Source organism: Diadema setosum, chromosome 9 (assembly GCF_964275005.1).
Source record: "Diadema setosum chromosome 9, eeDiaSeto1, whole genome shotgun sequence".
NCBI lineage: Eukaryota > Metazoa > Echinodermata > Echinoidea > Diadematoida > Diadematidae > Diadema > Diadema setosum.
Window position 1 is genome coordinate 27,395,723 of NC_092693.1, and position 12,209 is coordinate 27,407,931.

At 39.5% G+C, this 12,209-nt stretch overlaps 1 protein-coding gene across 1 annotated transcript in view; it reads left to right on the forward strand.

Annotated features, from left to right (window-relative positions):
• The window catches only part of LOC140233038 (mRNA (2'-O-methyladenosine-N(6)-)-methyltransferase-like), a 30,307-nt gene extending 18,942 nt beyond the window's left edge, over positions 1–11,365 (forward strand). Inside the window, exons 10-15 of the mRNA XM_072313146.1 lie at positions 673–759; positions 1,880–2,064; positions 4,061–4,154; positions 4,823–4,923; positions 5,600–5,674; positions 9,479–11,365. Coding sequence (XP_072169247.1) covers positions 673–759; positions 1,880–2,064; positions 4,061–4,154; positions 4,823–4,923; positions 5,600–5,674; positions 9,479–10,697 — 1,761 coding nt within the window. The 3' untranslated portion in view covers positions 10,698–11,365. The remainder of the gene's footprint in view (positions 1–672; positions 760–1,879; positions 2,065–4,060; positions 4,155–4,822; positions 4,924–5,599; positions 5,675–9,478) is intronic.
• The last annotated feature ends 844 nt before the right edge of the window (positions 11,366–12,209 follow it).

The following is a 12,209-nucleotide window of genomic DNA, read 5'->3' on the forward strand; positions in this document are numbered from 1 at the left end:
ACATGTATAAAGAAATATCAAAATAGTGTGAAAATAGACCGACAGAATGGCTTATCCCATGAGCTTGAAAATTTAAGTTTCTGTGAATCTTCTGTCTGCTGTCTACATTCTACATAACATAGTCCTACGAACACATTTTCATGTGAGATTCTCTGACAAGCACCAGCTCTGAAGTTGTTCCAACCCTAGTACCTACCTTTTGTGCCCTTATATATAGAAAATATGTTGATAGTTGATATATGCATATGTTTATCAAATTCATATAGCTGATCTATCAGTTGCACTATTTAGAATTGAGAATAGAGACCCATACAATTTTCTTCCATGTTAATTGTCCATATCTAGTGATTTCAAACCTTACCCCATGGAGCTTTAAAGGGGCATTGACCCTTAAATTCAGCATGCTAAACTAGTTCAAATTACCATAAACCCTAGGACCTTCAGGGGGCGCTGCCCCCTGAACCCCCGTAAGGGGCGTTGCCCCTGGACCCCACCCGTAAAAAGCGAGTGCCAAAGGCACTCGCACATCTTGGGCACGCAAATCAGAGTCAGATTTTTCATTTCAAAAATGTTGGCAGGTATGAGAGTGTAAGATAAGAGTTATGTATGCAGTGTCAAGTTTCTAAATTTGCAGTGGCTAAGAAAGCTCACAATTTCCTTCTGTCTGTGCAGGATGCATTATACCAGTTTTACTGCCGTGATGACCCAACAAGACACAATTTCTTGCCACGAGTCTGGTGTTTGCTCCGGAGGTACCAGGTATGTGTGAAAACTTTTTTATTCTTTACATCTTGGCGTATCATGCCATCATCATGTGTCTGTTACAGTGTCACATCATTCACAGTGTCTACTGGCTATTGATCCTAGACGAATTATACCCCTGTCCACACATAGTGTGTAAGGAGGTATATTATAGGAATCACTCTGAGATCAGGTGGCTGAGTTATCTGTCAGTCAGTCAGTTGGTCAGTTTGTTAGTTGCAAAATCTTGTGGGTAGAACTACTCTAGTTTTTGAGCAATTAACTGAAAATTTGACCCATAGTGACTGCTAGTAGACCAAATAAAGGGTAGTTTCTTGTCCGTATTTTTGAAAAGAGGTGATGCGGAAGGTCCTTGCTATTTAACCCGTTGACGGCGGTTTGATTATTGCTACAACATGCATTTCCCATAGACGCTTGCCCGAGTATACTCAGGACTCGTCCTTAACGGGTTAATTTCTTCCTATATTGGAGCTGAAGGAACAGGATCTTGAAGTAATATTTGATTTTCCGTCACAGTTTTTGAACAGGCACAGAATTTTACTTAAATATTTAAATTCCCAAAGTCCGGAAAAAGCTGTGCAGAGTGGAATTCTTTGCGTTTTATAAACGATTAAAAAAACGGCAAGAACATGCTTGCCAAAATGTTGGGAATAGGTAGGCCCTTTTCAGGGTGACATACATACCCAAGAAAGAATACATGTATGTTGTGCACCATGAAGCCTTCTACCACCCAATGTTCTACTGCCACAGAAGCCTTCAAAGATTCAGAAGAAATTTGGCATATGTGATTGTGATTTAAAGTTGTGCAAGACATATTTTTCAGGAGTATCTGTATGTTAGGCAGGGGTATTGATTACCTTCGTTGATATCAGTAGTTTATTTCAGAAGCAGTGATATGAGCTAAACAAGAGACCACTTGTGCAGGCAAGTATTCTACTCTTAAAATATGCCAGCCAATGAATGCCAGAATGCTATTGCACATGGCATTGAATCTAGTCGAGATGATATGTCATCAGGTTGCAGTAATATGAGTAGAGGAAGACAGGGGAAAAAGGAAAAAAACAGTGAGAAAGAGAGCATCCAATAATGATTGTCTTATCTGTGCCCCATCTTCCAGACCCTGTTTGGTATATCAGACCAGGAGGGCTTTGGCCTCCAGGGAGCTCTGACTACCGGCGTCTTCAAGGCTCTCCATGACCACTTTGGAGTAACCTTTGAGTGCTTTGCCTCACCCCTGAACTGTTACTTCAAGCAGTACTGCTCAGCATTTGCCGATACAGATAGCTTCTTTGGCTCCAGAGGGTAATCCAAATTATTTTCTTTCTTTGTACCTGCCAGTCATTAATTTAGTGACATAAAATGTTTTGCTTAACTCACACAGTGCACGACAGCTTCAACACTATGCTGTCTTCTGACCTGCTGTTTCCTTTTTTTATGCCTCCGCCAACGAAGTGGCCGGAGGCATTATGTTTTCGGGTCGTCCGTCCGTCCGTACGGACGTCCGTCCGTCCGTCTGTCCGTACGTCCGTCCTGTTTTGTTTTTGTCGATATCTCAAGAACCGTGAGGTGGTTTTGCATCAAACTTGGTATGAGGGTATATCCTGGGGGGATGATACTTTGTTTCGAATTTTAGGGTCACGGGGTGAAAGGTCAAAGGTCACAGGTTATTTTGTGAAAAAAAGGTTGAAATTTCATGTTTTTCTCCATATCTCGCAAATGGTTCAAGGTATCTTCATGGAACTTAGTATATATGCATGTACTCATGGGCAGTGATTATCTAGGGAAGTTGGGAGTCATGGGTCAAAGGTCAGGGGGTCAAAGGTCAAGGTCAACTCCTCAAAATATCACTACTTTCCTTATATTTATGCAATGCCTGAAGGATTTTTTTTTTAACTTGATGTATGCATGTATAACCCAATATATATTCTGTGGGAAGTTTCTTGCCAAAAGGTCAAAGGTCAAAAGGTCAAAGGTCAAGTGAAAGTGCTAAATTGCACTTCTTCCTACATATCTCAGAAGTAACTCAAGGTATTATCATGAAACTTAAATATTTATGCATGTTCTACCTAACAGTGATTCTCTTTGGAACTGTGAGGTCAAAGGTCGAAGGCCATTTTTAGATAATGCTATTTTACTATTTGATACTGAAATTATACTTTTTCTCAATACCTTGAAAATTACTCAATGCATAAACTTATAAAAGGGTCAGAAGTCAAGTAAAAATCATCAGTTCCCCCAAATACCTACACTCTGATGTTTTAATCATTCATCCAATTGAACCTAGTTCTAGGAAAGTGAACATTCAGCACATTTGTGGCAAACCTGTCATTTTGATATTTTGCCAATTGTGTGAAACTGTCATCACACATTGTCAAGACATTGTACTATAGACCTATTAGGAGAACCATGCATTATGGCGGAGGCATACACCAGTCGCCGTAGCGACATTTCTAGTTTTTTTATGCCTCCGCCACGAAGTGGTGCCGGAGGCATTATGTTTTCCGGTGTCCGTTCGTCCGTAATGAATTTTGTGGACAGCATAACTAAAAAACCTTTTGAGGTATCCTAATGAAACTTGGCATGTATGTGTATTAGGGGTGAAGTTGTGCCTATCAACTTTTGGGTGCACATATTTATGCATGTTCTGCCTGACATTGATTATCTTATGAATTTTAAGGTCAAAGGCCAGATGAAAATGGTAAAATTTACTATTCAATACAGAAATTGCACTTTTTCTCCATACCTTGAAAATTATTCAGTGCATAAATTTATGAATGGGTCAAAGTCAAGTTAAAGTCCTAAAATTCCCAAATACATGCTCTCCTATTCATCCAATTAGACCTATGTCAAGGAAGGTGAACATTCAACACATTTTTGACAACCTTGTCATTTTAATTATTTTGCCAATTATGTGAAAATGTAATCACACATTGTCCACATGTACTATAGACCTATTAGGAGAATCATGCATTATGGCGGAGGCATACCAGTCGCCATAGCGACATCTCTAATTTTTTTTTGTGTGTGTCTAGAAGTGTTTTTTCGTGGTTTTAAATGTGCAGAATATCCTTTAAGTTCAAAGCTAGAATGTGCTTAAGAGTCCAACAAGTTTAGATATCAAAACAACTGCGTGTAGTCCCCTCAAATTGATATTATTTTGTGCATGCCATTGTCATGTGTACATGTCTTGTTTTCTCATCTTTGTATGAATTATTATGAATGTCTCAAAGTGTTGCCCCATGTCATTTCAAATCTCAGAGTACCTATTAATTCTATGATTTGTTTTGGATATGTATAGGCCCATCCTGGACTTCTTTCCCTTCAGTGGCTCGTTTGAGGCTAACCCACCATTTGGTGAGGAGCTGATGGAAGCAACTGTGACTCACTTTGAGGTATGTCCTCATGAAAAAACTGAAGACCATGGTTTGAATAGAGAAGCTTCACCAAAGTGTTGTGATCACATTGCCTCTTTTGTGGCAAAGATCTTTGATGTTCAAGTCCATGCAAATAGAAAATCTGACAGGAGAGCGAGCACAATTGTCCGAAAATTTGTAAGGAAGTAACTGTGGGTCATGTGAATATGGTCCATTGTCACGTTTGTTGTGGAAGATCATTTGTGTGTATAGATATATTGTTGCTGTTTGTGAACACAGTGCTTGGATAAACTGCATTGTGGAAATGCACATTTTCATTTTGTTACCTTTTTTGTTACAGCACAATATCTGGCTGAGAAACAGACAAAATGCTTCCAAGAACTGTTACCATGTACTGTCCACAGGCTTGCGGGGATATTTGACACATCACATAAGATACCTCTTTCAAACTGGTTGACATGTTGCTATTTTCAGTATTACATATATTTTCAGTTTTTAAGTTAGATATGAAACCTCCTGCCATAGAAGTGCAGAGTCATGACATCAAATTGGAATCCAGAGTCCTGATGAGGAGATATGTTAGTTCAGTGCCATTCTTTCATGTTCCCTTCACAGTATTTATTCTGTCTGCAAGGGCTCATACTGTGTTGTGTGCATGACACATGCTTGTTCTCTGCTCCCTGTAGAAACTGCTGGAGAGAACGACAGATCCTCTTTCTTTCATCGTCTTCATACCAGATTGGAGAGATCCACCCATCAATGCTCTCAAGATGATGGAGAGCAGCAAGTAAGTCTTGTTACTGTCGGACTGTCCTGTGAACAGCCTTGCTGTCTCACCATTTTATGGTAATTTGAGAACATTGGTCAATATTGAATGCATTCTTGCACTGAAATTCTCACCAATCTGAGATCTTTGAAAATATGTGAAAAAAAGATTGGGCATGGAGAGAAAAAGACAGAGAGAGAGAGACAGACACAGAGAATGAAGTAGGGACATCAGACAACACAGGATGGATGTCTTGGGATAAAGCCAATCTGGGTTATCTTCAGATATGCCAGATAATCTTCACTTTTGCGAGGATAATAATCCACTAGACAAGCTTTGCAAAGAAGTAAGTAGTAATAATGCTGTTTGGTACTTGGTAATAAGATTTCTTTTGCATCTGATACTTTGTATTTGTTATTGTATCCCCTGGTACGTGCACATGTACTGGAGGATACTTTGCATGCAGCAGTATTCTGCTGCTGCCAAAATGTCACATTTGCATGTGCAGTACTGACCATGTGCCTTGATGGATTTTATTCAAATTCATAGTATTTCATTTTTATTTTTTATTTTTTTTCAAAATGTCCAGTGGCAAACTTAGTCATTTGACGTTTACTAGGAACATTTGTTTGTTGGGATAAGAGAAGAGGAATGATTTTTGCAGTAAGATTTTGTATTCTTTATTGCACTACTACAGATTCAAGAGGAGACAAGAGGTGATCCCAGCGTATGAACATGACTACCGCAGTGGAGGCCAGCACAGCATGCCTGAGTGAGTGATACTTCTCACTTTGCATGCCATGGCAATACATGTTTTTGCAGAAAGGGACCTAAATTGTAGTAGTGCATGTTCCATATGGTAGGCATATCAGTTTCATGAACTGGCATGAGGATGATTAAACATGCAAATGGATTTTCTGTGAGGTTTACTATTATATTCTTACTGTTTGAACATGTATTGATTTAATATTGAATTCATATTATCCCTGCCTAACAAAGTTTGAAGGGGGTACATGTATATCAGAATCAGCTTGTGGACGGCAGGTGGTCAGGCAGTTGGTTGTTCTGTTTCAAATGTTACAGATTGAAATATCTTCAATGTTCAAGCAATTCAAAAACATTTGACACACATGTTAAGTTCAGTGTAAAGTTGTGCAAGACACATTTTGCAAGAGTAACAGAAAGTTCTTTGCCACGATGACAGCACAAAACTTGGCACACATTATAACTTGATGCACACTTGTGCAGGACAAAGTTTTATGAGTAAGGAAAGCATGTCACCAAGGTAACAATGCATTTTGGCCCCCAAATCAGGAAAAACCCCTGCAGATGTATCTGCTCCACTTTTCATAAGTAGTAAAAAGTGCATTGCCATGGTAACAAGATATTATGGCTCCCAAATCAATAAAAAACTGTGGTTATTTGTGGAAGTGTCATGGCCGAGTGGATAAGAGTGCATGTCAATGAATCACCTGAGCGTGGTTTAGGTTCATGAACCCGAGTCCAACAAAGCACGACACACTTGCCCTTCTGCAAGGCACTATGTCCACATTGTTACTCTTTACCTAGTAGTATGAATGGGAACCCAGTAGGATGATATAATATTTGATCAGTATGTACATGCCTAAGATGGCAACTGGCTGGAATGCTTCCCAGGGAGTGGAGAGTGAGCACTATCAGTTCTGGTTGGAAGTGATGTTGGCCTATCCAGTGACCGGGGTAATAATAGTGTGTATGCGCCTTGAGCACTCTACAGAGAGGATTTGGTGCCGCATAAGTCGTCGTCTTCTTCTTCTTCTTCTTCTTCTTATTCTTATTCTTATTCTTCTTATTCTTCTTCTTCTTCTTCTTCTTCTTCTTCTTCTTCTTCTTCTTCTTGTTCTTCTTCTTATTCTTCTTCTTCTTATTATTATTAATAATATTATTATTATTATTATTATTATTATTATTATTATTATTATTATTATTATTATTATTATTATTATTATTATTATTATTATTATTATTATTATTGTCCCCGCTGAACGAGTTCGAGCAGGGGACTATGAAACCGTACGTGTGTGTGTCCGTGCGTCCGTCCGTGCATCCGTCCGTGCGTCCGTGCGTCCGTGTGTGATCAAAATGTTCAATTTGCTACTTCTCTGTCATTTATGAGCCAATTTTGATTCTGTTTGCTTTATATGATAGCACTACATGGGAGCTTTGAAACTTCTACACAGAATTTCAGTCGTGACCTTTGACCTTGACCTTTGACCTATATTGTACATTTTGCTACAAAATGCTACCTTTTCGCTATTTCTAACCCGATTTCGATTCCGTTTGCTTTATGTGATGGCACTAGGTGAGGGCTTCAAAACTTGTACACAGAATTTTGACCTTTGACTTCTTTGACCTTTGACCTTGATTTTTGACCTACGTATATTGTACATTTTGCTACAAAATGCTACTCCTTCGCCATTTCTAACCCGATTTCGATTCCGTTTACTTTATGTGATGGCACTAGGTGAGGGCTTCAAAACTTCTACACAGAATTTTGACCTTTGACTTCTTTGACCTTTGACCTTGATTGTTGACTTATATTGCACATTTTGCTACAAAATGCTACTTCCGGCGGGGACATATATTACGCATCGTGTAATTTCTACTTTTCCTTGTTATTATTATTATTATTATTATTATTATTATTATTATTATTATTATTATTATTATTATTATTATAATACCCCCGCCACACATAGTGTGAAGGGGGTATTTAGGAATCACCGAGATGGTGGGCGGTCGGTCTGTTGCAAAATCTTGCGCCGCGAACTCCTCCTACAGTTTTGAAGCAATTTAAATGAAACTTAGGGTAAATGGTGATATAGAGGTATAGATGTGCAAGACATGTTTTTTGTGTTTGTTGGACAATGCATTGCCATAGTAACCATAATTTTACCAAAACCTTGTGGATTGAATAACTTCCATAGTATTTTAGCAATCAATTTCAAAATTGGTATCTTTGATGATCTGTAGGTGTAGTTATGTAAGACACTCTTTGTGTTTGTACTTGACAAAGCGTTGCCATGATAGACGCAGGTTTTCTTCGAAATCTTGTGGAGTGAACAACTTCCACAGTTTTGAAGCAATTGAAATCAAATTTGGTAGGCATTATGGCCTTGAGGCATAGATGTGGAACACATAATTTTTTGTGTTTGTTGGACAAAGCGTTGCCATGGTAACCCTAATTTTACCAAAACCTTTTGGATTGAATAACTTCCACATCATTCAAGCAATTAAGGTCAAATTTAGTATGTATGATGATCAAGAGGTGTAGTTATGCAAGACACCAATGTGTTAATGTAAGAAAAATGTGTTGCCATGGTAACCACCCATTTTTGTATCAAATTGAACCATTTAATCTATGAATGTGAAATTTGGTGTGTATGATGCTCTTTAAGTGTAGTTTTGCAAAATGTCCTTTCTATTTGTATCGGACAATGCGTTGCCATGGTAACCACATTTTTTTTTAATCCTGTGGAGTGAACTTCTTCCACAGTTTTCAAGCAATTGAAACCAAATTTGGTAGGCATTATGGCCCTGAGGTATAGATGTGGAACACATAATTTTTGTGTTTGTCACACAAACCGTTGCCATGGTAACCACAATTTTACCAAAACCTTGCAGATCGAATAACTTTTCCATCATTCAAACAATTAAAGTCAAATGTAGTATGTATCATGATCTAGAAGTGTAGTTTTGCAAGACACCAATGTGTTTGTTTAAGGAAAATGTGTTGCCATGGTAACCACTCATTTTTGTATCAAAATAAACCATTCAAGCTATGAAGGTCAAATTTGGTGTGTATGATGGTCTTTAAGTGTAGTGATGCTGGGGGAAAGCATGTTTCCATTTGCTGTAAGTTTTATACTCAGTGTCAACTCTGTAATTGTATAGTAAACTAAAATTATTCTGTTTCCAATTCGACAAGTGCACAAACTTGGTATTAACATCATTGCCCTCATGACATCACATACTATAAAGCAACACTTGGGGTGGGGGTATTAATCACCTTCAGTGATAATTCTAGTTATTATCATTATTATAGATATTGTTAGCAATGTCAAGTTGTGCTGAGTTTGTGCAAAATGTTTATTTCAGGAGTAGAGGAAATTACATCGTCATGGTAACAGCACATTGACAGTTTATAATTCTTGGCAGTACAGAAGTGTTTTAGTCACCTTAAGTCATATTTTTAGGTTCATTTGTTTTATGTGGCTGCTAAGGAACCAATGGATGCTTGTCAGCAGACAACCACAGGACCAAGAGCTTGATTAATGCCCCTCTTAAGGACTAGGCAAGGAGGATTAGAGTGCCTGGCCAAGGGGCACAACAGCTGCAGCCATGGGACTCAAACCAAAGACACTGTGATTGACACCCTGTGTTCTTATGCACAGAGCCACAACAGTTCCTATTTTATATATTAGATATGACATTTGACAGCAGAAGACATTATGCACATTGGTCCTGCATACTTACATATAAGGCTACAATTTACTGTTCCATGGCATTTTCTTTTTTCTTTGCATTTATAATCCAGATCTGCAGTGAACATTCGAGCAGCACATGGTACACTGATGTTCTTCCTTCAGAACGACGAAGGGAATAGGGTGTGGCCACCATCTGATGAAGGAATCCAAGCAGTCATTGAAGCAGCCAGACCCGGGTCAGCACCCACAACACCAAGGAAAAAGAGGATGTCAGAAGATGGGGAGATGTCACCGTCCAGGAAACGCTCCAGGTCTGACAGGGAATACAATGGGAGTGGCAGGACAGAGAGGTCTCCGTCTTATAGCAGAGAAGACTATAGCACCTCCTCCTCACTGTATGGTAGGACCGAACACAGTAGAAACCATGGTCAAAGTTCATACTCACCATCATCATCATCACCATCATCATCATCATCGTACAATCCCTCCATGCCTGCCAGAGAGGTGTCACACTACACACCACCTTCTAGTGACAGAGAGCACAAAAGAAACTCTCCCCTTGGGGCAGTGGAGCAGTTGGCCACACATTCAAGCATTATTCACTCTGTGAAGCAAGACATGGACAATGCCAGCAAGAGCTGGTTTCACCATGTAAAGCCAGTCAATGCAGACTTGCACATGAGCTCCGAGAAGGAGAAGGTGCCCTCCAGTCAGAGCAGTAGCAGCAGTGAAGGCAATGGGGGATCCGTCATCATGCACACAAGCCCTTTCAAGAGAGAGAAACCCTTCAGTCCAACAAAGCTCAATTACAGTCCAGATGCCAGTGACACATTACCCAAATCTGCAGACAGTCCCTTGAAAAGTAGTGACAGCAGCAAGACGAGTAATCTTGGTGTCATCAACTGGTTTGTGGACACCAAGAGTAAAGCCACTCCCACTAAGACGCTAGCTGACTACACCACGGGCAACACAACAGGCAACTGGACAGAGGCTATTCGGCCTCTGGAGGCCAAACCTGTCCTTAACAGCCCTGTCAAATTTGAGAGCAAGAGTGGCAGTAAGTGGACCCCAATCAGCAAAGCAGCCTTGGCCAGTCCAGAGAAAGTTGATGAAGGTATTGATGTCTATGAGTGGAAGGACGATGATGAGGACTCTCAGCCAGTTGTGACGAGTCCGGTAAGGAGAGGGGCCAAGGCACTTGCCAAGGGGGCCATGAAGCTGAAAGCAGTCAAAAGACTCGACAGTACCTTGAGCTGTAATCAGTTGGTGACCCAGAAGTCTACTGTTGTAGGTGGCAGAGTTCTGAGATCAAGGAAAGATTCAAAATGAGCTATAAATATGCCGCAAGCAGTACCCTCTTCCTTTGATTCTACCCCTTCCCCAAACATAGTGTGTAGGAGTTACTGTGAGCTTAGATGGCAAGTCAGATTGTTGTTCTGTCTGTTGCAAAATCTTGTTGATCAAATCGCTCCCACAGTTTTTGAGCAGTTAGTCTAAAATTTGTACATGTGGCCACTAATACAAGTACATTTGTATGTGAGCAAGACACCTTTTTTGGTCATTATAGAGTAATGTGTTGCCACCATGGTAAATAGACTGTCATGAAAATCATACCAGAATGCATATGATCAATGAAGTGTGTAGTTGTGTAAGACACCTATAGTGATTGTCAAAAAATGTTTTTCCATGGCCTCAGCATCTTTATAAAAATCATAAAGAAATATACTCTCAGTTTTTGAGGGTTTTAATTGGAATTTGACACATATGATCACTTCATTATGTAGTCATGCAAGACAACTGCATTTTTAGCTCCTCTGAGCCTTAGGCTTATTAGCTGTTGTGATCGGTCATCGTCCAGTGTCGGTCGTACATTGTGTAGGTAAACTTTTTACACTTTCAGCTTACTCTTTAAAATCAAGGCAGATGTTCACCAAACTTGGCTGGAAGCATCCCAAGGGTATAGGACTTTAATCTCTTCAAATTTGCGTACTACTACCACCCCCCCCCCCCCCCCCCCCCCCGCAAAATGCAAACAGAAACAGACAATGGATCATTTAAAGATCTTCTCAAGAACTAGAAGCCTAGTTCTTTGAGTAACTATGTGGTGACTGTTGTCTCATGTTTGTTCCTGGCAGATCCATGGGTGGCCCCCTTGGGGCTTGATCAAATCTTCACCTTCAGTGATATTTCTAGTTGTAATTCAAGTCTTAGCAATCTTCCATCAATTTTTGCAAGTACTTTGCAAAAAAGAAAAGTCTTGCCTCATGTTTTTCATTAAAATTGTCTTGTAATATAAATCTGTGTAGATTATTTTGTTTTTATTTGGTACTTATTAGCTCATTTTGAATAAGTTTTTTTTTTTTCATTAAATTGAAATGTTAAAGGTGCATAGTCCCGGTAGTGTAGAGGGTGCTGTTGATGATACTGCCGATCACCGTTAGCACTGATACGAAGATTACCGAAGTTGAGCTGTCATCAAGAGTAAAGTGCGTAGGTGTTGCTAAGTAACGTTGCCTTCGTTGTCTCTTCTGCGCATCGCGCAGTCTGTAGTAATGCCAGGGTGCGTGCATAATGTGCTTCTTATTATGACATCACAAAAGAAGTTTGCTAAAGTTGTCATCCCCCTCAACTGAATCATGAGCCAGGCTTTCAAGTGGCCCTACTTTTCCTACTTTTTCCTACTTTTTTACTGCTGTCCCTACTTTTCCTACTTTTTTGCTCAAAATCCTACTTTTTCCTACTTTTTTGGTGAAAAATTCCGCAAAAAAAAAAAAAAAAAAAAAATGTGCAAGGCTACCCGGTACTTGAATATTTTATATTCAGAAATGATAAGTAGACTCT